The 27,039-nt window shown below is 36.4% G+C and overlaps 1 protein-coding gene across 6 annotated transcripts in view; it reads left to right on the top strand.

The window, feature by feature from the left end:
* CARMIL1 (capping protein regulator and myosin 1 linker 1) overlaps positions 1–27,039 on the top strand; it is a 188,384-nt gene that overhangs the window by 103,015 nt on the left and 58,330 nt on the right. For 3 of the 6 annotated variants that reach the window (XM_027886842.1, XM_027886846.1, XM_027886844.1), the window contains exons 12-23: positions 2,033–2,119; positions 5,749–5,852; positions 7,799–7,876; positions 7,992–8,068; positions 8,973–9,077; positions 12,419–12,488; positions 14,549–14,560; positions 16,737–16,818; positions 17,527–17,626; positions 17,714–17,768; positions 23,109–23,281; positions 25,585–25,653. In XM_027886842.1, the coding sequence (XP_027742643.1) occupies positions 2,033–2,119; positions 5,749–5,852; positions 7,799–7,876; positions 7,992–8,068; positions 8,973–9,077; positions 12,419–12,488; positions 14,549–14,560; positions 16,737–16,818; positions 17,527–17,626; positions 17,714–17,768; positions 23,109–23,281; positions 25,585–25,653 (1,012 nt within the window). The remainder of the gene's footprint in view (positions 1–2,032; positions 2,120–5,748; positions 5,853–7,798; positions 7,877–7,991; positions 8,069–8,972; positions 9,078–12,418; positions 12,489–14,548; positions 14,561–16,736; positions 16,819–17,526; positions 17,627–17,713; positions 17,769–23,108; positions 23,282–25,584; positions 25,654–27,039) is intronic. The other 3 variants (XM_027886843.1, XM_027886845.1, XM_027886847.1) reach the window with 1 other exon arrangement.

Consider the following 27,039-nt stretch of genomic DNA (forward strand, 5'->3'; position numbering starts at 1 on the left):
TAGAAATAATGCAAAACAAACATTCTCAAGCCTAGAAGTACTCAAATTTGAAACTATGTGCCTGGATGCAGTTAACTGTACTTCTGCTGTTAGAACTCTCATCTCTGCTACAACATTAGCAGAAATCGGTGGCTTAAGTGCATTCAAGGGCCTGAGTGGCCAGAAGCACTTTCCTGCACCTGATTCCTGTATCTTGTCACTGGGTGGATCCTTAACCCCCAGTGCTGGTAAGATTTTAAAATCATTTAGCTTGGCTTGAACGATATCTAATCTGCAGATTGTTAGCTAAATATGAAGATGGAGAGGTAAAATTATTTGCTGCATGTCTTACTCAAAATATCAAACAGCATAAATTACATTTGTGATGTCCTTGTACTTCTCTTTTTCCTCTTTTGCCCAGCTTAACTCTAATTTGCTTCTGAAAGTATATATTGTGACTAAACCAGCTTAACAAATGTGGACAGAATACAAATTTTGAGGTCAACATAAGATAAATTGAGCCTCCTGCTTCAGAGTAGATAAAAACTTATTTTTTTATAATAGAGCTATGAAAGAAAATCCTAGTAATATGACTTGATTCGTTCTTGCTGAAAACTGAAGACATTTGGCTAACATAGTGCTTTACAACAAATGATGCCAAGGCATCATGGGTCTAATATTTTGGCAATATAAATGAAAAACTGTATGTTGTCTTGAGCTGCATGGGTGTTGCACCTACCACCAGCATATAGAACATGCTTTTACAGAGAGCAGTTAAAAAAACCAAAAAAAAACCTGCTGCAGTATCTGCAAGGTAGCTGTATCTTTCATTATGAATGGTAAGTAAAACATAATAAAAACAGAGTAAATATATATATTTACTGTATAAATTTATATATATATGTATGTGACCAGTTTCATATCTGGGTGTGTGGAGAAGAGTATCAGCTTTTTAATTTACTGTGTTTTGAATCAAGTAAAAGGCTTTACCCCCTTTCTTTTTGCCCTTTTCTCACCAAGTGAGTTGCTGTAGAGGACTGTTTCACACCTCAGGTTAAGCCTGGAGTTAATTTTTTCTTCTAATAAATATTACATGGATTGGTTACACTGTCATTTAGGATGTACCCTCTGCATCAAATTTCAATCCCTTACTTAAATGAGGGATTAAATTTATGAAATGGGGAACTTGGATACACTGAGTAAAATCTTTAATGAAAAGTACCTTTTTTTTTTTTTTTTTTTTTTTTTTTTTTTTTTTTTTTTTTTTTTTTTTTTTTTTTTTTTTTTTTTTTTTTTTTTTTTTTTTTTTTTTTTTTTTTTTTTTTTTTTTTTTTTTTTTTTTTTTATTTTTAGGTTTTTTCTTTTGTTGGATTTGTGCTGAGGTAGTCCAGTCTAACTCAGTGTCTGAATAGGTTTTTACTGTTTAAGATTGCAAGAAGTTGTAGCATTATCAGCCAGGACACAGGCTTGGAAACCTGTAGGCTACTGTAAGGGAGATAACATTACAATTTGGGGGAGGTTTCAGGCTCCTAGGGTTTACCTCAGAAAAAGAGAGCAGTGTTAGCTTATGTATGTGTCTTTCTTGCCTTGGCAGCACTTCCTTTTAAAAGAAAATAAAATTAGTTCAAAGTTTCATTGAAGTGCCACTGTTGGGTTTTATTTTGTGGTTAAATTTTTAAATTTATATATTTTTTCTGAACCATAAAACTTCCAGACTTCCAAGTGCTCACTATTTGATGTGTGTAAAGCTTCCCTTTGACTCCTTCTCAAAAGTATGTGGGTACTATATAATTTTTAAACTAACTAAGGGCGTTTACTGATCATTAACAGCAAATTTCCATATGTGTTCGGTGGCTAGCAAAGAAGGGATCTTGATTACATCAGTCATTTCAAAGGTTTATGGTCATAAAAAGACAGGGCCTCCCTGCACAGTAAATGCAGTTCCTTCCTGTTATTTCACTAGCGCAGTTTGCCCCTGCTGTGATTTGCTTGGAAAACATGAGATCACACAGTTTACCTGAAAACATCCCCTTTGTCTTTGCTCCCTCAACAGGTGTGTCATCTTTGAGCATCCAGTTCGCCAAACTTCCAAAGGGACTGAAGCATTTAAATTTGTCTAAAACCTCCTTGTCACCTAAAGGTATGTTTTATAAGTATGCCTCTTTTTCTGTTCTAGAACTTGCAGACTTGCATATTAATAATACATACTTACATACTTTTTCTTACCCAGTTGTAAACTAATTAATTCTGTAAATTATTTACATGTATTTTCTCAACAGCACAGCTGCTTTTTTGTAGTCATGGGTTGCTGAACTGTAGGCTGTGTTTCATATCCCCTTCAGCACTTTGATAAGCTCTTAGTCACTTCTGTAGGCATTGGGCTTGAACCTGTATTGTAAAGGATGACTGAAATTAGAATTGGCATAAACTGCGTTTCATAAATGCTTCAAAAAACCGGCTGAAGCAAAAAAGGATAGGGAACTTTCCAAATGTTTTACACTTAGTTATTTTATGAAACCAAGCATTGTAGCTGTTAAGTGGCTTTCTCTGGCTAAAGACTTACTTGATTTATAATTTACAAATTTCTGATTTGATATTGCAATTGAAATATATGTATATTTTAAAAGCAATAACAGTACTGAAGCACAAGTCAGAAGTTTTTAGAATTTCCTGCATTTCTATTTTACAAGTAGTAGAAGCAGTGACCTCTTAAACAGACTTCACACACCCAAGGTCTCTTATATAGTCAATGAGTGTTAAAAATAGAAAAAACACACTGACATAATTGTTGTTTTTTTGTAGATGTAGATGACCTGGAAAACATGTGTGAGCTACGGTCTCTAATTAATGAAGGGCATTAGTTGTTAGCAGAAGAAACCATTCCCTTTTATCTTCTTAATTATTGCTCTGTGAAGTGCAGATTCTGTGTTCTCCTTAGCATCAAGGATTGACCTGGGGGAATATGGGTGGGGTAAAGGACTTTTGTTGTTTTAATATGAATGCCTACAGCTCTTGTTATGCTTAAGTAAATAGTAAACCTTAATCTGAATTTAGTCGATGATGATTTTCACTAAAAAGACTTCTTTAAACTCTGGGGTTGTTCTTTTCCACTGTCAACTCAATTTTTGGTGACAAGCAGTTGATTAAGAATCTTGACTGACCATACATGTACTCTTGAAATGAGGTATTTGTGAAGTTGACAGAAATTCGTGCAGTTTGGATGTGTTCCTTCATCCTGTGCTTTTCTTCATGTGATCTGATGCCTTGTGATGGTTGAGTCAAGAGAGCGCTCTTGCTACACTTCTATCTTTGTAAAGAATAAATGCTAGCTTGATGAAGTTTATCCACATATCCCTGTCAGTGAAGGTGAAATATGAGGTTATGGAAAGAATTCAGAAGGTTTTTAACAGACTTTTTAAAGACGATCTTTAAGCAAAAGCTGAAAATATTTTCCAGTATAATACTGATGTCACACGAATGACCTCCAGAGAGTAACATGTCACCATGAATGTTGTCCTATGGCAGCTCCTCAGTATTCCTCAAAAAAGTGTATGTGATGTCTTATAATGGGAGTTCTTACAACCCTTGGGACCTGAAGCAACTTGGGTTGTCTGCAAAGCTGTCTTAGTTCAGATTTTCTATAATTTAAGAAGACAGTAGTGATTTTTTTTTTTTAACTTGTGAGGCTGTTTTTGAACTTGTAATACTTTCTATCGGGAAAGTCTAACAGAGACCTTGGATTCTAAAGTGCATGGATTCGACTCCCCCACCCCAGCCTGCCTTTTTGTTTTAATTTTTTTTATTCTGAGCTTTTCAGAAATTCTATACAATCCCTCACTGGTTTTGACCTTATTTTAAAAGTGCTTTCTATTTGAGATAAGTTTTTAAGATTGACAAGTGAAGTTCAGGTGGTAACTTCCCGGCTGATCTTTCTTCAAATATTGTATCTCAAAGTTCCTGAGAGCTATTAACACTCTGAGCCTCCTGAGAGTGGTAAAAGAGCATAAGAGATTGTCTGCAAATGAAAGTGAGATTACTGTTAGAGTATAGCATGGGGTAGGGTGAAGTTCAAACATAAATTTATTGATTTGAAGATTCTGGTTAAATGGAAAATTCTAGTATACTCATTCAAAAATAGGGCTTACTTTTCTGAGCCCAAGCCAGGGGCTAATTAAAAAATCCCTCATTCACACTGTTTGCCTTCACTGATGTGGCTGATTTTGAGCAGGCAGCCTTTTTTAAGCACAAAACAAACAGCAACGTTACGAATTGTTTGATAGTTCTTCTTCTCCTCTAAACTCAGACACTGCTGCAGAATTCCCACATTCTTGCTGGTACATGCTGAATTGCTGATAGTTTAACCCTGGCTGTAACCCCAGCCGATAGCAAAGTACTGTCCAGCAAACAGGACAAAATTGCATTTGCTTGTAAATGTTGATGAGAAGACTCACTAAAGTGAATCCAGAGCTGTAAGCTCTGGTGGTTAAATAGAGCTTTTAGTTCTTTTGAGGTTTCAAAAAGTATTAGTTTGCAGTTTACCTTTACAAATAGGGTGTAGATTCAACAACACAATGTGAACATAAAAGAAAAATGACATTGAGCAGGAAAGATCTGAGATATGACAAGGGTGTTCCTGTGCTTTGATTCCTTTCAGTATCAAAAGCCTCCTGAAACCAGGAGCCATGCTATAACATGGGAAACTTTCTTTATATTTGAAAGCTTGGAAAACTAAGGCAGGTACTATTGACACAGGTATTTTGGTCTCCAGTAGCTTGCTAACCGCTTCCTCCACATCCTCCCTGATAATCGGTTTCATAATAGTTTTTAATTGAAGACTGGAAATGTTCAGTCCATCGAAGGCCAGTCCACTTTAACTGAGCAGTAGCTTTGAGAAATGGCTAAATAATGTGTAGTAGATCACCTGCCTGCTTTATAGCTTTGGCTGAGCACTTGCAAAAAAACTACTGCATCAACTAAAGGGCACAGTGATGCTTAGCATGTAAGAAACGCATGCATGTAGTGCTTGAAAGGCAGCAATAGCTATCTATAATAAATTGAGAACTTGATAAGCTGCAGAGCCCTCAGATGAATGTTAGGTGAAAGTTAGATTTAAAGGAGTCAGAAATAGCCGTGTCCTAATTTGTATTTGGAAAAGCTGAAAAATTTCAGTAGAAGGAAGCTCTGACTGGTGTATTCCCAATGTCAGCTTTTTAATTTTAATGTGAGAAATGTGTCTGTCTGATCAGAAACTGAGAGTCTTTATGCATCTCTTGATATTTTAATTAACTATTTTTATGAAATTGCAGGCAAATACATTAATTGAAATATTTTTCATTTCTAGGTCTCATCAGTTGCTTTTGAAGTTCTGGCAATTATAATTGTTAATGTACTTGGTCTTCCACAGATACTTTTATCTAAATATTATTGTTTTCAGGAAGACACTGGCTCAACATTATGGAGTAAACTGTGTTTTTAAATTCTGTTTCAAAATGGGATTGCCTCTTTCCTGAATCTGGGACGTATAACACACTGTGACACCATCAGGGCAGCTGGGAGAGTGTGGTCCAGTCATAACTGAGCATGCTGTGGCAGGGAAGAGTCTCATATCTGCCTGCTGATCTGTATTCCTCTGTTGTAGTACAGTGACGGTAATAGGAAGTCATTAAACATTTGTGCGTGTCTGTGTGCACTGAAACTGTGCACTTGCAGGGTCTGGGCCAGTTTTGTGTAGAATTGACCAAGCTGAGTACTGACTTTTTATTTTGTCAGGGGTGAATAGCCTTTCCCAGTCACTGAGTGCCAACTCGCTGATCGCGAACACGCTCGTCTATCTCGACCTCTCAGGGAACGCGCTCCGTGGTGATGATCTCTCAGTAAGCACTTTCTTCTCATTTGGGAGCTAATGAATGGATGTTTCAGTTAATTGTTAAGAGAAAGGCAAACTTTTTGTTTAGATCCTTTTTTACCTTTATTTCTGTGCAGTTATAGTAGAAATAAAAAATAACAATTTTATCTCTGCTCTTCAGTACATCTCTACTCTTCAGTCAAAGAATTGCCCCACACAACTAAACAAACCCACATAATTTTAGTTTATGCTTTTAGTCTTTGGTTTCTAATGATAAATGAGAAAACTGCAAGGGTACCACTTGTTTCAGTGGACTTATCATGCTTTCTGAGTTCTGTTTGAAAGTGACCAAAACACAATTAAAACCCCCTTATTTTTAGTGATAAGTGTGCTACAAGTTTTTCATTGAAAGATTAGAAACAAATTATTTCTTTTGACTTGGAAATATTTAGGTTCTGATTTTCAATATTCTTGTTTTTATAAATAAATCTTTGCACCTGCTTGACACATGCCATTGAAGCTCATGATTCTTTAAAGAATGTAATTATTTTTAGACTTCTTTATTCATTTTATCAATTGCCACAGAGGTGCAGCTCTATTTTCTTTGTAACAAAATCCATTTACTTCCCAGTTTATATATATTCACTTTTTGACTGTTACATCTGTATTTCTCTCTCACATCAAAAGTGGTGTGCATGTAACTGTCAGGCTTTAAATTCTAAGTATTGAACATCTAGAAAATGCAAAACTACAGTCACCCAATCTCATAATTTCTAGTGCAATCAGACATGACTGTGACTTCTTCACAAATCTTACTTGTTTCAGATTCATCAGCATTTTCAAAGAACTAGTCTTTTTTAGACAGGAGATGAAAGTTTCAGAGGGACACCGGGTTTTAAAGGTAGCAAACAAATAGTTAAATGTAAGTAAAGACACAGTGAATTACTCTTTGAGAGAATAGCAAATAATGTAAAAATAACAAGTAAAATAACATGTACAATTTTGGTATCTAGTCCCTAAAGAAATCTTAAGGTCTACCTACAATTATAAGAGACTTAAATGCAAAAAGTGGGGCTTTTCTTAGCCTGTCAGAGAGATAGAGAGATGGTTCAAAGATAAAGATTATTCATACTGAGGTCTCTTTATCTGTGGAACAGTTTTCCAACAGGAGTAAGGAAGTCCTGTTATTTAGCAATTAAAATAAACTCTAACAAAGCACAGAAATTTTTGCAGTGGGGACCTTTCTTGCATTGTAGGTGTAGGGGCTCAATGACCTAATTTTTAGAAAGACAGATCTATTTTAGAAATGGTAAGCGTGCACTATTTGGCTGGATTTCATGTGGAGTTGAGCTTTCCACATTTCTGTGAATTAGGTCATACTTTTATCTTTCTGTGTTGCTCTCTGAGACTAAAAAGATTCCAAAATGAAACAGCGCATAGTAAGAAGTGCTAACATTTACATGACATGTCCTATACATATCCTAAGCCATCGATGTAAAAAATCTTGTTACCTGTTCTGTATTCTCCCTTAAACATATAATGCACAGCTGATATTAAGAAATAACCATGGGCTTCAGATGCAAATTAGTTGCTTCCCTCATCCTTAAAGGGTCTGGCTTTAACTTATAAACCAATTAGCCTTTCTGAAATGTAACAGGCTATCTGAGTGACATTGCAAGGTAGTTCTAACTAAATTAATTATCATTTGCTATGAAAGTTAATTGCAATAAGTCAAGACTTACACATTAAGAGAAATCTTAGGTAAATGTAGTTTGAGCACCATTTTTCCCCCCCTTTTTTTTTTTAAATCGTAGCCTTCAAAAGTAAAATATTGATTAGGTGAAGAGAAGTTTCAGACACAACTCGTATAGGGCAATTTTTTATTAAAAGCCTAAAATGTAATAAGAGGTAGTTATCCAGTAATTGTTGTCGTAATATAAAAATTAACATGGGTCATTTTTTTTCTCCATATAGAGCCTGTACAATTTTTTGGCCCAGCCAAATGCCCTTGTTCACCTGGATTTATCCAACACGGAGTGTGCGCTAGATATGGTAAAGACTTTTCTAGTGGAATGTCAAATACCAAGGAAACATTCCCCACCTTCTATCCCTAGGTACTTTTCTGAGTTAATATAAAGTTAAATCAATCTTCTTGATTTTGAACCAGGTGTGTGGAGCCCTCCTTCGTGGATGTCTTCAGCATCTAGCTGTCCTTAGCCTCTCTAGGACTCTGTTTTCTCACAGGTACAATTTAAATGTCATTACTCCCAACTCCTGCAATATTTTGTTTTATAATTCCTTCCTCTCATGTAGCAGCTTTCTTTTTAAGAATAAGCTTAAGATTTTTTTATAAAGTCTTAGAAGTTGTAGTGCTCTATGAAATAGGTATTGTGTATTCTAAGCAAAATATATTTCTTCCCTTTCTGTTTTTTGCTAAAGGTCTATAAAATAAGCTACCTTGTCTAATACATGTTTTTGTGATACTGATGCAGCAGAAAGTCTATATATATCTCGTCTCTAAGAGGCATAGCATCAGGCTTTGAAGTCTGACTAACTTGACTGTTCTTTAAATATGATTTTTAAAGTTTGCATTTTTTAAGATTTAATGATGGTTACAAATGCTTTTTTTTCCTCTTTTGTCCTCTACTGGGAGGAAGTCCCTTTGAAAGTCTGAGACTGAATGTTTACTTTTTAGAATGCTTGCATTGTAGGTAATATTAGCTTCCATTTTCTTCAAATTGGTGCCTTGGCTCCATATCAGGGATGATACTTCATTGATGTTAAAGTACTCTAGCATTGTTTCTAGTGGTGAAAAAGAAATTTGTCATGTCATGTTGGATCTTCTGCTTGTGAGATATGTGTGTTCATTATTAACCAGACCTAAATGATCATTCTTTGTAGTTCACCAAACAGAATTAGATAGTAATGTCTTCTGTGCAGCAGCACAGTGCTGAGGAATGTTTGTTGAATCAACATTTTGATGACATTATAATTCTAAGCTAATTGAGAGCCACTGATTACAGAACTGCTGAAGGTAGAGCAAATTAAACATGTAAAAGATCATTACATTTCTGTTGGCTTTCATTCACTCTTTATTTGAATGAGGAGTGTCTAGATGCTACTTCTTAATTAATTTGTTTACTTACAGAAAAGGAAAAGAAGTCCCTCCTTCCTTCAAGCAGTTTTTCAGCAGCTCACTTGCTTTGATGCAGATTAATCTTTCAGGAACTAAGCTCCCTCCTGAGCCTCTAAAGTAAGAATTTAATTTCATTTTCTCCTGTGCCCTAAAACTTAGTTTCCATTGTTGTTATGCGAGTGCCTCATATGAAAAATGAAGGGGAAAGAATTTTGCTTTCTTCTTTTTTTCCCCCATTGTACATTATTGATATTAAAAGACTGAGTTTTGTAATGGTCACACATTCGAAAAATGTTTCCATCTCACAGTTGAGACTATTAATCATATTTTGTTCTGTGGGAATGTCACAGTTGTTTAACTTCTGTCAGCGTTTTTTTGTGATATATTTCTTGCTTTGTGGCTTATGAACAAAACTGCTCCACAGTGAAGTGGGATTATATACTTGTGTGAGTGCCATTCCTTTGAGACTGCATTATTGCAATGGCCATTATGAAACTAAACCTGTTGCAATATTTGGAAGGAGAAACCCATTACATGGAGCTATGCTCTCCTTTTGGGGGAAGAAACAATGGCAGCAATTTCTAGGAAAGCTAAGTGGAAAACATATCTTTGTTCTGTGTCACCCATCCTGTGGCTAACATGCTCTAGAAGCTGAGGGAAATCATGAAGCACTGTGTCATTCTTCCTGTGGTTTTGAACTGTGTTGAGATTTTCAGGCATAAAATTTAAATGTGTGTTTTAAAGTGGAGATTCTGGCAGAATAATTGTGTTTATTGGGCTAAATTAAAGAAAAGACTCTTTCCAGAGTTTCATCTTCCTAGCTAATATGGATTAAAACATACATAACCTTTTTCATACCTTTTTTTTTTTTTTTTTTAGTTTTTTTTCTTAATGCAGTTCAGTATTGAAGAGGTCAGTACAGTATCACAGAATGAGTAAGGTTGGGAGGGACCACAGTGGGTCATTTGGTCTAACCTCCCTGCTCAAGCAAGGTCGCCTAAAGCACATGGCACAGGATTGAGTCCAGGTGGTCCTTGAATATCCACAGTGAGGGAAACTCGACACCTATCTGGGCAACCTGTTCCCATGTGCAGCCACCCACACAGTGAGAGGAAGTTATTCCTCCTGTTCAGGTGGAACTTCCTGTGCAACAGTTTTTGCCCATTGCTTCTTGTCACCACTGAGAAGAACCTGATGCTTAAGTCAGATGCACTGGGTTGAAATCCAAATTCAACTGCAGGAGCCATTTTAGCTTTGTTCTGTGTGATGCTCTGAGTTGCTGTCTTGCTTACTCAGACTTTGCTAGGATTAGCACGGTGTGGTACAGGTGTGTTTTCAAACAGAAGGTGATTTTTGAGAAACACGTTGGTTGATTCTGATTAATTTAGAGCTATTGATTCTGTGGTGGAGGGCAGCAGGGAGCTATGTTTTATGAAGCAAGAAAAACAGAGGATGTATGTGACTACTACAGAAGACAGGATTGGTGCCAAAGGAAAAAGAGAATACTGTGAGATATTGAATATATCCACAGAAATTAGGAAAGGTGAGAAGAGCAAAAAATTGAGGTTCATATTTAGCTCTTTCCCTTGGTGTGCTGAGTATCTCCAGGGGTATGAGGAATTTTGGCTGGTGAGGGCTCTACAACTGTCTGTGCTCATGGAAGATGTTATTGTATTAATTTATCCCAAAAACTTGGGACCCCTTGATTTGCCAGCTGTGCAGCAAAGTACATAGTTAATATAGTTAATGTTCCATTGTAGCTTACTCATTTTTCACCATTTTTAACAAACTGAACCAGTTTTTACTCTTCTCCTTGTTGAAGGATATATGTTGGCATTTTTTTTTATTTACAGACATTGCCAAAAATTGTATTTTGATCTGTCAGTGCCATAACAGGACAAGTTTCTGATATGCTTCTCATGCAAATGCTAATTACAAGGCCAGTTTTTGCATTCTACATCTAAGACAGTTGACAAGACTTCTCCATGTATTGCCATGTGTGTGATTTAAACAGAGTGGCCAAGTATATGATATGTCTGGCTTTGGTCCCTTTGAATGCTGGTGATTTTTCATGACAAAGACTTAAGAAATCATGGGATATTCTTAGTATGAGTTTATAGGAAACAAGTTGGGAAATAAGTAACTCTTTTCTGATTTCTGTGAAGAGAGTACACTTGAAGCACTGTGTCTCTTTTTGTAATGTGTATTTTTTTTTTCACATTTTTTCATTTCCTCAAAATGTTTAGGAAGATCTTTGGAAAGTTATCAGTCAGACTGAGTTTGAATGAAAAAAGATGTTTGTGTATGAAAGATAGACAAGATCATCTAAAAATGTGTAAGAACTGTTGCAGAACTTTCACATTTTTTTCAAAGTCTCTATATTAATAGCTTAAGAAGTAAATGTGCACAAGATATTTGCCTTTGTTAATAGCAAAGGTCTGATTATACCTGCAGGGCAGATATCAATAGGTTTAAATGAAAAACCTGCTCAAGGCACACACATTTTAAATACAGCTTTGACATACTGCTTTCATAGCAAATGTGTAGGCACATGGTTCAGCAGAATGGATTGGTTTTAATCTCCATGCATCAGTCACTTGGATTCTGTTGGCTTGCTTTTGGCTTAAATGAAGTTTGGGAAAGAAGTCCTTCTGTTTCTCTATTGAATTATTAATTCAAAGCTGCATCTATTCTAAAGATACTAGAATGTATACACAGATTTTGTTTGCTGCTTCTCTGTGACACATACAGTTGTGATTTCTGATTTGACAGTACTAATACAAATATGACATTAACACTAACTTTTATAAGTGGAAACAAACTTGTGAAAGACATTAAAGGTGGTTTTATGGTAGTCGTAATCAGTCACTGACTACACGTGTCAGTCATCCTGCCTAAAGACAAAGGATACCATTGTCTAGGAATATGAGTTTTGAATCTGTAAATATTTCTGGGGTTGCAGAAGTGGAGAACTGTGTGATAGTTGAACATGATCCAGCCTTTGAGTGTTACAGGCACTGCGGCTGGCTGAAATGGCTGGCTGCATGGCATCTTGCATATAATAAAACCCCATATATTCCTGAATTTTTGTTAAAATCAGAGAGGTAGTGTGGTTGTACAACTGAACACTCCTTTTGTAATCATTCAATGCTCTTTGAAAGCAAATGTTGAAGAAAATTAATTTCTGATGAATGTTATTAAATTATGATGGTGCATTAGCTTTATAGTTTCTTGTTAGCCTTTCATCCCTGCAGTTTTTGAAGCTGCTGGAGTATTGTAAAGTGTGGCAGGTTTGTGCTGCCATTGTCATTTAAGAAATAACTGCTCAGCTGGTGTTATTTTGTTTTGAAATGGTTCTTTGCATTATAGGTGTATTAACCTGTTATCACTTAGATGATGATGATGATGTAAAGCTGCCTTTTTTTTTTTTTAAAGTTTCTAAAATTGATGTTTTTCAGAGCGCTTTTATTAGGCCTGGCTTGCAATCACAATCTGAAGGAGGTGTCTTTAGACCTCAGTAGCTGTGAGGTAAGAAATATTTGTCAGGGTATGTTCAAAATCTACAGTGACTTGCTATTAGAGTTCCTGTGCAATCCACTGGGCAAGATATTCTTCCTCTGTAGTCAAAAGTTGTTGGAAAGGTGGAACTTAGAGAAGCAATAATGGTAAAAATCAGCTGCTGTGTGTTAGAGCATCCTAAATAATAAGCACAGAGGTTCAAAGGATCTGCAGCACCTGATTGGCAAAACCCTCCTTGCAGTGCAACTGTTCTACATACTGAGCCAGCCTGCTTGCTGCTTGGCATCTTCTGCTCTCTGGTGCTGTGATTAGCAGCAGAATTTTCCAAGGTGCCAGAATTTGAATGGGTTGAAGGAAGATGCATGCCTTGAAGTCAGGTCTGCAGTTTGATCGTCTTCCTTTAAAACTGAAAACATGCTCCCTCTTTGGCAGGTTTGCTTTGTAGCCTTGGGAGAAATTCCACTTTCCTAATCAATTAATCAATTCAGGCCAATAAGGAACTTTGGTAAAAGTTATTAACATAAGAGGCACTGTGAAAATGATTTTAAACACCTCAATAATATATAAAAATTATTGTGGCAACCTAATTTATCTTATCTTGTTTCCTCTTGCTTCTCTGTGCTTTACTGTGCACTTAGTTTCTCAGGATTGTCCATACTCTTGCAGGGAGATACCTGAGTGGTCACAGCTTATGACAAAAGATCAGACACGACCCTGGGGAGCTAGTTGAGGCAAAGTCACATGAAGAACTATGTGGTGGACTCTTACCAAAACCAACATGAACCAGTTTAGGCTCAAGCCTTCTCTAACTTTTCCCTTTTTAATCTTCATAGAAAGCCTTTCACTTATTAGAGACATCTTTCCAAGTCCACCTGAGTATTAACTGCTCTGAAAGTGCCTTACAAATGCAGTGGTTTCCCTTTAAGTAGAAAACATGCAATTTGATGAACATTTTGAGATGCAGTAATCCTTGCCTTAGACTCATGGTCAATTGCTTTTGAAATGTGCACAGATTTCCTTATGAAGAAGAAAACCTGAATCATAAATGCAATTCATACTTTGTTTTGGTATTTTATACTTTCTGAAGAATGTTATTGCTTCGAAGAGCACTACATGTAAATTCCAAATGGAACAGCTTTCAAGTCAAGTACACATGCTTCTGAGTAGAGAGATCAGATGGATGATAATCTATCTTTCAGAGGAAGGAAAAGGGAGGAGTAACTAAAGTAACAAAAATAAAGTCCTGTGATCATAACCTTAAATGAATAAATCAATAAAACACAGATGAAAGTAGTGAGAGTATAAATTAACATGTAAATGAAAAAGGTCTGACAGGAGAGAAAACATTATCCTTTCATGAAGTAACACCCAGGATGAGATGTAGAGGAGTCCTTTGAGGGGTGATTAGCTTTATTGGACACCAAAGCACATGTGGTCATGGCTGACTCTCATGACAGAAAGGGAGGAATCCTGCCCAACTCAGTGTTGCACTTCTTTAGCTGGTCCCTCTAAACTGACAGCACTTCCTTGGATTCTTCCCTTAACATTTTTTTTTTTCACATCACTGAGCTTTATCCATTCTCATGTGCTTTGGAAAGAAGTTACGCTTCTACCAGCTGGGAAGCTGATGTGCTAGCAGCTGGGAGTGCTCTCAGTGGGCCCAGCACCTCAGAGTCCTGCTCCGCCTCTCCCTGACCATCTGGGATCTGAGCAGGATAATCTGCACCCAGAAACAGAGCTGTGGGAAGCTTGGAGCCAGTGACCACTAATCCCAGTTCCTGCAAGCACACACTTTTAGGGGTCTAGAAAGCTGATGTTTCAGCTTTGCCCTCTTCTTTCCAACATCAGACAAGCTGTACTCAACTATGGAAGGATAAATCTATGTTCCTTCCCTCTCTCACCATTTTTAATTTGCTCCCATAATAATTTTCTGGTATATTAACTCCAAGCTTAATCATTTTATATTGCTTGTTTGTTTGTTTTTATTATTTTTACTATGAAAATTACATTTTTATTTCTACCTACTCAGCACTGATGTATTTCACTCTTTTCCCTTCTGCTTCCCTTAGCTTGGTCACTGTGTAAGTACCCTCCATGCTTTACCTTAATTGTTAAATCAATAAGCAGCTTTGTTTGCCCTTCCCATATTGATACCTCATAGCTTTGAACACACTTGGCATTTTTAACTGTAGAAGGATTATTCTTCATTTTCTGAGTAAGAGCCTCTATTTGTAGTCTCAGAAGTATATCCTATAGGAGATGTTGCAGGGATTTTTTTCTGTCAGTATCCCAGTCCACGTTGATGAACGGCACTTCAATTATCTGCTTTTACATATATATATATATGCATCATATTTTAACACAGTTACAATAAATTATGATCCTAAAAGTCAAGTTGTTGTCATCACTCTCAGATTAAATAGATATCACCATTTGTGCTTATGAAAAGTTTATATATTTAAAATTTTGAATACAAAAGTTATCTGGTACAAGATTGAAAGCGGCTCCTGAAAAATTGTCCATGTCAGCCCTCAAAGTATATATAGCATAAGCATATGAATTCTATTGTGAGTATAATTTTAGTGTCTAGAACTTTACTGTACCAACAACCAATCCAGTTCTGTATCTGATCTGCCACTTCCATAGATTCTGCAATGATAGATGTGTAAAATGGTTGTCTTGTGGTGGCCCACACTGAGAGAGCAGCATAAAGCAAAACTGAATGATTTTGGCTTTCATACAGCAAATGCTACAAATGCTCTTACAAAAATAGAGTTATAATTTGCACCACTTCTGGCCCAAATACAGCCTATAATATGACTACTTATTGAGAGGATAGGGTGAAGGATAGGTAGGCTTTGATTTACGGAGAGGAGGAAAAGTGCCTTATGTTCTGTACCTCTTACACTCCAAATGTGACTTATGATTTAGATGTTATCTCTGACCATGGCTTTTCAGTTGCTGAGGTCAAGTTATTGAGCTGCTTGTCAACCAGTCATACATCTCAAACTTCCTAAAAAGCACCAAATCAAGTCTTTATTGAAAAATACTTTCAGAAGGCTCTTGTGGTTCTTTAATTAATTATAGCATGAATAAAAGTTGACTGTCCACAGAAATATCAGCAGGTTGATTCAGGATATTTACCCAAGTAAGTCATCTAGGTAAAATATTACACATTTTTTATGCACAGGAGGTGAAAAGGTTATTTCATGTTTGAAAAAGCTTTTCATTTTCTTAAAACAAAGAAAGTAAAAGTGGAAAATACAAAAATAGAATTTTCATAGGTATTTTTCCCTCTTTAGCTTATGTCTTTTTGGGGGTATATTAATGAAGTGAAATAAGAAAATGCTTTTTCTTCTTTGGAAGAAAACCTTTTGTTATTTCAGTAGCATTAGTAAATAAGTGTGTAAGTTTTAATAACTTTGATTCTTAATGTGAATGTTTTCTCCTAGACCATTTCCTTGTTTTTTCATTAACCTGGCATTTCTTTTAAATTCATGTAATATTTCAGAGTAATATTATCATAATTTATACTTGGCAGCCAAGCATTTTTGTTATTGATCATTTTTTTCCTTTTCTGACTATTTTTAAATTAAGAATAACTAAATTACTGTTTTCTCTTGTTTATGGTCTTCTTTGGCTATTTTACAATTAGGTAACTTGAATTTTCTTTTCAGTGACAGGGAAACATAATTTCATCGGTGTTTTGGGTTTGGTTTGGGTTTTTTTTCCCCCCACTCTACTTATCTTTGATCTGAACACCCTAGCTTTGTGCTAAGGGCTGAAAGAAGATGCTCACTATAAATCTTTACTGTAATGAAATTCAAGGGTGAAAATGTTGCGTGCTTATGGGCTGTTTATTTATTTTTTTTTTTTTAATTCCCAGACACTAGAAATGTCCTGGCCTTTTCATGTAGAGAATGCGCAACAAAATCCTGCAGTCACTACCTAGCACAAGTGCTAAAGAATTTGCTGTGTTTAACCCTTTAAATATTTTCCCAATTTAACTGCTGAGCAATAGTTTTAAGAGAAAGGGAAGGGAATCCCTTTTCTCATTTGTGTGCAAATACTGAGAGTAAGGATGAGTACAGTAGGATTGTGTGCATAGGCTGTCATTTTGATGTCTATAACTTCTTCTGTTGCTGTTGTTTTTGCCGCTGCTAGTGCCTTCTGTATTCACAAAGCTCCTACCACTGTCTTCTGTGTGATCTTGAAACCATAACTAGTTTGCAAAAATGGATGATGTTTTGTCTCTAGTTAAGATCTGGAGGTGCACAAGTCTTGGAAGGATGCATAGCAGAAATACACAATATCACCAGCCTAGATATTTCAGACAATGGTAAGTACACAGAACAGGAATGAAGGCTCGTGCAGGCTAAAAAATGCTTTTTGTTTCAGCTCACAGTGTAATCAAGGATGGTTGCTCTTGCTTTATGATTGTTGGCCATATTAGTTGTGGAAATTTCTCAGACCAAGAGCTCTTATTGCTATGAAGTGGTAGTGGACTTTTCAAATGCATCACTAGTTTGGTGATACTGAAGCAAGTTTTTTTTTTTTACTCAGGAGTAGAATAAAATTTGACTTGTTTTTCAGGTCATTTTATTCATAGCCTATTATGTTAGCCTTTTTGCAGGCATTTAGACCTTGGTGGTACACAGCTCTACTAAGATTAAACAGTGGTTAGCACAGTTTCAGAATTCTCAAAGGAACTTCAAATTCTACCTGAGAGTGCGAGGAACTATTCTTGGGTGGTTGGATGATGGACAAGGAACTGATTTCTCTTCTGTGTTTCTGAGAGGTGCCTTCAATAGCTGATTTGGATGGAGATTTAAAGGGCTTCTTTTAGAAAAAGTATTTATTCTCTTAGAAAGTAGAGGCAGTAATGAGAAAAAGATTCAAAAAGAGAAGAATGGAAATTTTTCTAGACCTTTTGGAAATTAGTACACTGATATAGTTACTTCAATGAATATAGCATTAATAATTAGACCTTGTCTGAGTCTTTTCTGAAAATGTGTTTTAATCCTTAATCTAATCTGATTCTTTACAGGCCTAGAATCTGACCTCTCAACCCTTGTAGTGTGGCTTAGTAAAAACCGATCGATAAGACACTTGGCATTAGGCAAAAACTTTAACAACATGAAATCCAAGTAAGGATTTTCTTTCTTTTAAATAACAAGAGAATGGATGAGGAGAAGCTGCTGATTTCATCACCTTCCTAACTTTTCTTCCCTCAGAAATCTCACTCCAGTACTTGATAATTTAGTTCAGATGATTCAAGACGAGGATTCAGTGAGTATCTTCCTGCCTACTATCGTGATATGTATTTGTACTCTCACAGCATATTTCTGATATTGTCTTATCTGTGTTAATTTGCTGCATACAGTTTGATCACAATCCTGCACAGATACATCTGACATTTTGGGTTTGGGTTTTTTTTCAAATAGTAATTTGGATTATGTGTAGCATGTAGGTGAACATTTCTGAAGATAGTCTTAGAGTCTGTGCTTAATAAAAAAAAGTTATTCTAAATAGTTGGATGTATATAACCTAGTTGCTTTAGGTCTAAATTATACAGTCCTTCTGGTACAAATTTTCAAAACTTTTGTGTCCTGATAAGAGATTATAATGGTAGTTTTTGCTGGCTGATGATACTCCTTCAATAACAGAAATTTTTTTTTTGCCCCCCCCTTTTTTTTTTTTTTTTTTTTTTTTTAATTAGTAGAATGCAATATTTCCTGATAGCTGTTCTTGGGTATTAACTTCCTTTTTCTCTTTACAAAATGCGAGGTCACTTCAGTGGAACTCCTTTCTCCTTCAAAAGATGCAAATAAACTGTTCAGTGTGCTGTTCTTTACTTCTCTTACTACATTAATCGTGGAAGCAATTTCATAAAACCCTTTTAGAGTGTCTTTTTGGAATGGTTGCCCACTTTTGTAATTTCTACACTCCTTCCTGATTCTGAAAGACTTTTGTTGTTGGGTTTGTATTCTTGCTGTTCCTGGCATCCTCATTTTGGTTAGAAGGGGATCTTAAGATGCTCTGTTATTCTCATGCATGTCAATCTTTATTTATCTATTCTTAGTCTCTTCTTACTCCTTAATTTCCTGCACAAGTGACAAGCAAACTCTGCTTCCCTCATTCACCGGAGATAGCCAACTGTAGACTTCTCTGAACTGTAGACTTTTCTGAACACCTGCTATTCCTGTTGTCTTTATTGTCTCACCTCCAAGTTCGTGGTCTCCACATTAACTGCTTTCTTATTTTCTCCTCCCACCTGTGTCTGTATCCTGGCAATTTTTGCCAGGGTTTCCAGTATCTCTCTCCATGCAAGGTCATTAGACCCATATTCTGTGTTCTTCTTTACTTAGTGCTTAGTTGTATTTGAAGTGCTTTATTCAACTAGTCCTCTATATTCTCTGAGTCTTCTTAACTGGGATAAGTGGTACTGGGTTTTTTTTTGGTTCTTTGCCTTTCTCCACATTTTATTCTTTAAAATGTGAGGTGTCAGTGTGATATGGTGAAGTGCTGCATACAGATACCAGGGCTGATTCTGAGTTAACAACTGTAATGAAATCACTTTAATGAAAATCCTTGTTTCCACTAGTTAGATGTATAATAATAATAATGATAATGTAGGATTGTGCTGAATAACATATTGGTAGAACTCTGTATTACTTCTTGTACTAAACTAGCCTTTTCATTTTGTGCTGTGTGACCACCTCTTTCTGCTCTTATCTCTAAAAGGAATGCTGCAGGACTGTCTTTCCCTTCTCTCCTTTTCCTTTTGATACTGTACTGAGGGGTATCATTTAATCAGATAGCACCTTCTTCTTGTCTTTGGACATTTATCTCTGTCCTGCCCTGTTTCTCATGCGTATTCTTTCACAGCTGTCCTGAAGACTGAATCACAAGCAAATGTAATTTAGTATGTTTTTTCTCAATTTCCTTCATCCCTTTGCTCTTTTGCAGGTGAACATTTCTTCCTACTCAGCATATCCTAAAATACCTCTTCAACATACTCTGTGTCTTTTTAGTACCCAAATCTTCTTCTCAAATATACTGTTGTTCTGGGGTTTTTTTCACCCTCTTTTATGACTGTCCTTTTCATACTATCTGTCCTCAAGGATAAAAATTTTCAACTTTCACCTTATTGTCCTCTGTTAAGTGTTACAACCTTTTGTTTATCTTTTTTAACTTCTGTTTTTGAAGCTTCCAGGTCATAGAAAAAGTAGCTGCTAAATTTTGCATGTATCATTCTAGCAGCTCTCCCTCCTTTGCGCCATTAGCTTCCACTTTTTGCATTCCTTTTCCTTTCAGCCCATGGGTGATGTCAGTTGTTGTGCCACTTTCTGCCTTTTCCACTATTCACTGGTCAGATGTGCTCCTGTGTTTCCTATCCACTGTGTTTTTCCTGATGTGACCTACACAACGTGTTCTGTAGTCTCATCCTGTTTTCAAACAGTATTAAAATGAAATAATCTGCCAAAAAGTTATTTTAATTAAGTGCTTAAAACAACTGTCTCTGCTTTATGTCCTGCACTAACATTTGGGATACAGCATATGATCCTGTCGGGGTTACCATGTCTCTTCTTTCCTCATGTTCTTTTCTCTTGTTAATTTTCTTCAGTGAAGGAATCTTGTTTCTTTCTGTCTCATCAAATATTAAAATCAGTCTGAAGCATCTTCTAGCAGCTAAAGAACTCAGGACAGATGCTATAGCTCTATGGGAAAAAGGTGTTGCAGAAAGCTGCCTGGAATTGTCCTTGCTGTACCTTGATGGTCCTCATTCTACTGTTACTATACATTCACTGCCACGGGACATTAAAAAGTTAAGATGAATTTGGGGAGATTGGGGTGTGATGTTGCCCAGAGCACACTTTTTTTGTCAGTGTTGCTTGCAGGCTGGCACAGTTAAGGGACTGCACACTGTCTGCATGTAAAGCTGAAGCAAGAGGCTTGAATCTGAAATAGTCATCTGCCAAATGTATCTTCATGTATTTATACACACTTTAAATAGCTCTGTTGCTGTGTTAATGTGAGTCATGAGTAAAATTATTTGAACAATCAGTAGCTTGGTTCTATGACTGTAAAACTAGAGTGATGAGCAAATATAATTCTAGGCAATTTAAAAGCAGTAGTAGTAACCTACACAGCAAAATTTCTCAGGTGTTTTATATAAACAAGAATGTAATATTTAGATTAATTTTTTGGGTTGTTTTCATGTCCTCTTAAGTAGATGCTGTACTGTGCAGACTATAATAATGTATTCTTACTGTGCCATTTCTTCTCTTGTTGCAAAAATTGATGTTACACTGCAGGTACGTGGTATCATTACTCAAAGTGGTAATCACTCCTGCATAGGTGCAGTGAATTACTAGAGTGCTGAATATCTTTAATTGTTAGTTCAATGTTTGTTGCAGAATTGGTTTTTTGAGGGTTTTTACAGCATTTTTGTACTTAGGAAAAACCAACTTTGCTTGATTTAATTCTTAAATGTATTCCAGCAGGAGTATGGCAGAATCAATAAATAAAGTCATAGAATTTCTAATTCTGGGGTTTTTTACTTTGAGAATTTCTCTTCCTTAAAAGGATTGTGTTAAAGGATCTTCTCTGTATTGGCAAAGTATTTATTTTCTACAGTCGACACTGAAGTGCTCCTCAGGCATCTGTTTTCTCAATATCTAGCTAAACTATTAAGTTGTTATGAGAAATAAGTGTTGGTAGACTATCTAGAGTATTGCACATATTTGTAATATTTGCACATATTTGGTAATTTTGTTTTGTTATTTGTGTTTTTTAATTTGTTGTTGTTTGATTTGTTTTTTTAATGTAATGGTCAGATAATTTAATGAATATTTAAGTGGTGTGAAGGTGTCAATCCTTGTAGAACACAGTACAGAACTATTTTCAATTACATACTGTTTTGTCAGTGTTGAATGTGAGAAGTGAGAAATCCTTTCCTAGGAGGGGTTTGAGATTTAGACAAATTGGTATACAGGAGGGATCACCTGCAGCTAACTTACTTGAATGTCCATTTCTAAAGTGACACACGAGAAACAGAAGAAACTTCACATTCACAAGCTTATTGCTGATTTCTGTCAGTGCTGCATCGTGCTGTTTTTTTGTGAATCTGTTGCAAAAGGTCTTCTCAAACTTGTGCCAAGAGCTCTTAAATGCCATTGTAAATGTGGTGTTGATATTCTTTAGGGTACACAGTGTAACAAAATTAGAAAATATAGATTAAGGGCATTAGCATAGTAATTTAATAACTCCCATTTAAAATAAAGCCAGCATGTGGCTTGTGTTATTGTTAGACTTTTTAATTATAAACCTGCTGTGCCTCCAAATTTTTATGCTTTTCCTCATTTTTTAGTGCATTTCTTATTGTTGCAAGCTTTCTGGTTATCAGTGTAATCCAGTGGTGTCTGCAGGCTAGAATCCCATTGTATAGTAGGTACCATGCAAGCACCACAGAACCTGGAAGGGGTACACAATTTGACTGGTTTATTCTCATTAATCTAAGCTTAAGCATCTAATGTAGGTGCCATGGTTCATTGTTATGAGATGTCAATTTTCCTGTGCTGGCAGTTTGGAAATTTTAGGCTCCTAAAGTTCATCCTCCAGTAATGCTTAAAGTGGGTGTATAATGACAATATATTCTTCTCTATGGACTCACACTTGAGCAAGGGAAGTCTTCTGTGGAGTTCTCATACATCACCAAAGACAAGTTACAATTTTGGGAGCTGTAATACCTATGTCTGCAAGACATGGGGGTAGACAGGCTGTAGTTCTTGAGCTCCTGCTGTTGACTGTTGGGATACTGAGAATGGAGGGAATATGAGCATTTTTAAAAGAATTTTTCTTAATGCTTGGAGTGTGACTTGCTGGAGCCAAATAAAGTAGTTTAAGCTTAATATACTACATAAAAAAAAATAAACTTACTGAAAGATATTGCAGTTGCAGATGTCAGAATACCACTGTGAATAATATCAATTGACTTATTCATTTTAATAGATACTCATTACTGTTTTGAATTTCAGACCTGCTACAATTTTCTGTCTCTTTCCTCCAAAAGTCTATGCCCTTTGTTAAAGGAACAGAATCACTCCTAAAATTGAAGTAACAATAATAAAACCCTTTAAAGAAAACGTTTGTTTTAACAATATCCAGACCATAGTTTTCCCTTGGGTAAATCTCTCAGCCTGAGTGAGAGGAGGGAAGTTAAAGATATTTTTATTTCTCACTGAAAATGCAAATGCTGATAAAGCAAAACCCACTGGAGACTAGAAGTTGTCTTGTGAAGCTGGTTGTTCTCTTGCCTCTTTTGAGGTTCCCACTGTATTCTGTACTTAATAGGGCTCGGAAAGTTGGAGGTCCTGCCACTAAAAAATACTTTTTTCAAGGGTGTTGCAGCGTAATATAGAGTGTGTATGTGTTTGACACCTGTCCTGTAAGTTGTTGACTCCCAATTTTATTATGTATTACAGGGCCTGCAGCAAACACAGAAATAACTTTGATGTTTACTGCTGTCTCCAAGAGTTTGGGGAACTTGTAACTTCTTTCAGTTGATGTTTGAGGAATGAGTGCGTTATCAGCTGCTGTTATCAGTGCCTTTTCTATGCTCCACAGCCTCTGCAGTCATTGTCCCTCGCAGATTCCAAGCTGAAGACTGAGGTCACCATCATTATTAATGCCTTGGGCAGCAATACTTCTCTTACAAAAGTGGATATTAGTGGAAATGCCATGGGAGATATGGGAGCAAAGATGTTGGCAAAAGCCCTACAGATAAACACCAAGCTCAGGTAAGGGAAGTGTATTTGCAGTTAATAGTAGAATGTCTTAATAATACTGAAATTGTTGGCTTATTCTCAAGCTGTTTCTCTTTGGAACCCTTCTAGGTACCACGACTTTATAGTGTCTGGAAGGATTCTCATACTTTTTTTCTTAAAAAAACCCCAAACCCAGCAACAAAAAAAAACCAGGAGAAGCAAATTGTCCCTACAGAAACATTTCTGTAACTGAAACTGGAGCAAATTGCATTTTCTAAATTTAAACAGAAAGACCTCTTGTTGGAACCAAAAGGGTTCTAAATTTCCTGGAATGACAGAATAAAACCCCAACCCTACATTGTTATAGAGCTCTGGATGTCATTTAATCCAATGTCTTTCTCAAAGCCGGGCCAACTTTAAAGCTACATGAGGTTGCTCAGGGCACTGTCAAGGCAAGTTTTGAAGATCTGCAAGTTCAGAGGTTCCGTGGTATCTCTGGGAACCCTGATCCAGTGTTTAGCCACTTTCTTCTCTTCTTCTCCTCTCTCTTTTTTACTGGAGACCTTTTCAGCAGAGAAATTTCTAATACTTGAGTAGGAAACTGAAGTAAGTTATTCCTTGTCTTCTGGTGTATCAGTTTTAGCACTAAGACTGTGTGGAATTCAGAATGGGTAGCAGCATAGACCATCCATCCTTCTTCTCTCCACTGCCTACCATGTTGATGGACCTTGGCATCTCTTCTCTGCAACTCCATCCACCTGACAACTTCACTGCTTTTCAGCACGTCTGGCACTGATGGCTTGAGAGAATCACTTTTTTTTCTATCCAGTATGTGATTTGCCAACAGTAAACCCTTAATCAGCATGAATCTGGATGAGGACCTCTAAATATGTCACCCTCATCAGGAAACTAATCCTCACTCCTCCTCTTGTTAGACTGTGCAGATGAACCGTCCTCAGTGTCTGTGTAAAGAGACTACCTTGTGCTTGGTCTCCAAGTATTTGATCCCTGAAGGGTAAGAAATTCCCCAAAATAGTCTTGGCTATTTTGTTCAGAGGCAGGGATCCTGGTCTTTGTGCCACTATGCCCAAACTGAATATTAAAAATGTCAAGAAAACACTGGAGGGATGGCTTAGCTTTATTGAATGTATTAACCTGAAATGACCACAGTATCTAAAGAAATAAAGCTTTGATGGATTTCAGGATGGCAGTCTGAAATGTTTCACAGTACACTGAATGTCACAGTTGACATAATGTCACTACAGTCTGTGGTGTGATTACAAACTGAATAATGCAATGGTAACTTTTTGGCTCTGCCAAAAAATGCTATGAAATGACATCCAGGTAGAAAAATAAACACACTTTCCAATTGCAAAAATATCCAAAATTTGACCCTAAGCACCTTTGTAGGGCGATGTAGAATCTATCTTCCTCTCTTCCTTACCTCCATCATTTCATCTAAAAAACAGAGGGATTACTCTGCAACAACAGAAGGATGTCAATACTTGTGAAACCCTGCCATCTCTCTTTTTTTTTCCTCTTTTAAACACCACAAATCTTTGTTCATTTTTATGACTTTTTTTTTTTTCAGAACAGCTACAACTGATACTCTTGCAGAAGCAAGATTTATCCACTTGTCTGTCTCTTCTGACTACTAATGAGATCTTTGAACATGTGTTTGCAAATTGCCAGGCAGTCTGCTTGAGTGGTCTGAACTGGGGGAGGAGGGGCAAGGTTTGATCGCTCTTTTCATTATTGTGTATTCAAAAGAGCTACAATTTATGCACCTAACCTAATGGTTTATGTTGACAGCTACTTATGTTGCATGTGGAATCATAGGAACTGTATGATGAGCCTAGTGCAGGGTTGAATATGTAATAGCCTGTAGATTTTGACAACCAATCAACACAATTTTTTAAAATACATATAGCCTGTGTAGAGATTGTTCACTTACTGCAATTGTCTTGGTTTTTGGTGGTGGCTTGCAAAGCAGACATTTGAACTTTGTTTTTGATGCTATTACTTGAAAAAGCTGGAATTCATCTCCAAATCTTTCTATTAGCTGTATTTTAGAAAAGTTAAGTTTTTATGTTAATGATGGAAAATATAGTAGAGTCCCCTTTAAATTAAAGGAAAATGAATTTCTTAGTATGTTTGTCCATAACTTCTGTTATTTCAAGGTTTTAGGATATAACTAAAGACAAGTTTTTAAAGTGTTGCTTTCTGCTATACAATTTTGAATATTCAGCACTGTGTTATTTCAATACGCAAAGTTTCAGCATAGATTTATTCTTGTTTAACTTTTATTTTTCTTTCCTTTCCCCACCACTTCTCAGAACTGTAATATGGGACAAGAATAACATCACTGCGCAGGGCTTCCAGGACATAGCTGTGGCACTGGAAAAGTAAGTTCTCGAGCAATTCAGTGACTCGTGAAGAGGCTGAAGACTTGCATCCTGAATTATCTGAGCAGCTGCAATTCTCACTGCAGTCAATATGATCTTGAAGATGCTGAGTGCTCTCAATTTTGAGTGTCAGGGTGTTTAATCTAAAGGAAAATTCATGATTTCACATCCTTCAAAAGGATGGGAAAAGTCTCTGCGGCTCCTTCATGCGTACTCTGGTATCAGCATTAAGGCCCTTCAGTTCTGCTGTTAGCATTAGAATTCTGAGTTTGGTAATATTTTCCCTTTTCTTCATTCTCTTGTGTTGATAGTATCCAGAAATGCTATTTTAGTCAGTGAATGAAGCTGTATATAATAACAGAAAATTACTGAAGTGCGCCTTTGTGGTCTGACTTTTTTTTCCCCCTCTAGCAAGTTGAAAGTAATAGTGATGATCTCAGGAATTGCAGTTGTTATTTGTAATTGCTCTGGTCTGGGTCATTTTGCATCCATGAGTTTACTCACAGATGCAGCTGTTACCAGTGATGGATGCGAAATTGCTTTCATCTCTCTCCATCTCCATCACATTTCTTCATATGTTATTACTACTTTTCTTAAGAGAGAAAAAATACAGATTTAAATTAACAGCAGTTAAAGCTGTTTCACATCATTAAATCCTTCAGACAGGAACAAAGGCTCTCTTTAGAAGGTGAAGGTAACCTACAATTGCTAGTTTTTAGACAGGATATTTTGTAAAACTGTATAACTACCTAAGGGACCATCTTAACTCTTGGAGGGGTCATGAAGCTAAAGCTTATAAAGTTACTAGTTTTATGAAACTAATGTAGTTTGTATCCTTGATTTCAAAATGAATTCAGTTGCACTGATGTGGGAAATTAGATAAGTGATGTATAATTAAGCAAATTATCTTGCAGTAGTCCCATAGATAGTAGTGAATAATAATTTGCAAAGGTTATTTGTTAACTTGCAGACACTTCTCTTTTAGAGAGCAATGGCAGGGGGAAGCCTGGTAGAAAAGGGAATGTGCTTATTTTCTGCTTAGCATCAACTTGCCTGTTCTGAAGTGCTGGGATGAGTAACTAGAAAAAAGGAGGAAATACTGAGGCAAAAATAATGAACTAAACAAAAAAAAAAATGCTACAGATAATTGTGTGACAGCGAACTTTGTTGAGGTGGCATCTCACTTATTTAACTTGGAAGCTGAGGTTATTTTGTGTTGCCTCAAACATTTTTAAATTGTCAGAAGCATTGATAACATCACAAACTAAGCCACAAGCAACAAAGGTTTAAACCTGAGAGAGGGACTGTCAGTACTGGCTGAAAACAATTAGGCTGTAAACAATCCATCTTGAAGACATTTTGAGAACATCTTTCACCCTGTGTTTC

Source organism: Empidonax traillii, unplaced genomic scaffold (genome assembly GCF_003031625.1).
Source record: "Empidonax traillii isolate 1590-97213 ecotype Southwest subspecies unplaced genomic scaffold, ASM303162v1 scaffold196:size3368384, whole genome shotgun sequence".
In the NCBI taxonomy this organism is placed as follows: domain Eukaryota; kingdom Metazoa; phylum Chordata; class Aves; order Passeriformes; family Tyrannidae; genus Empidonax; species Empidonax traillii.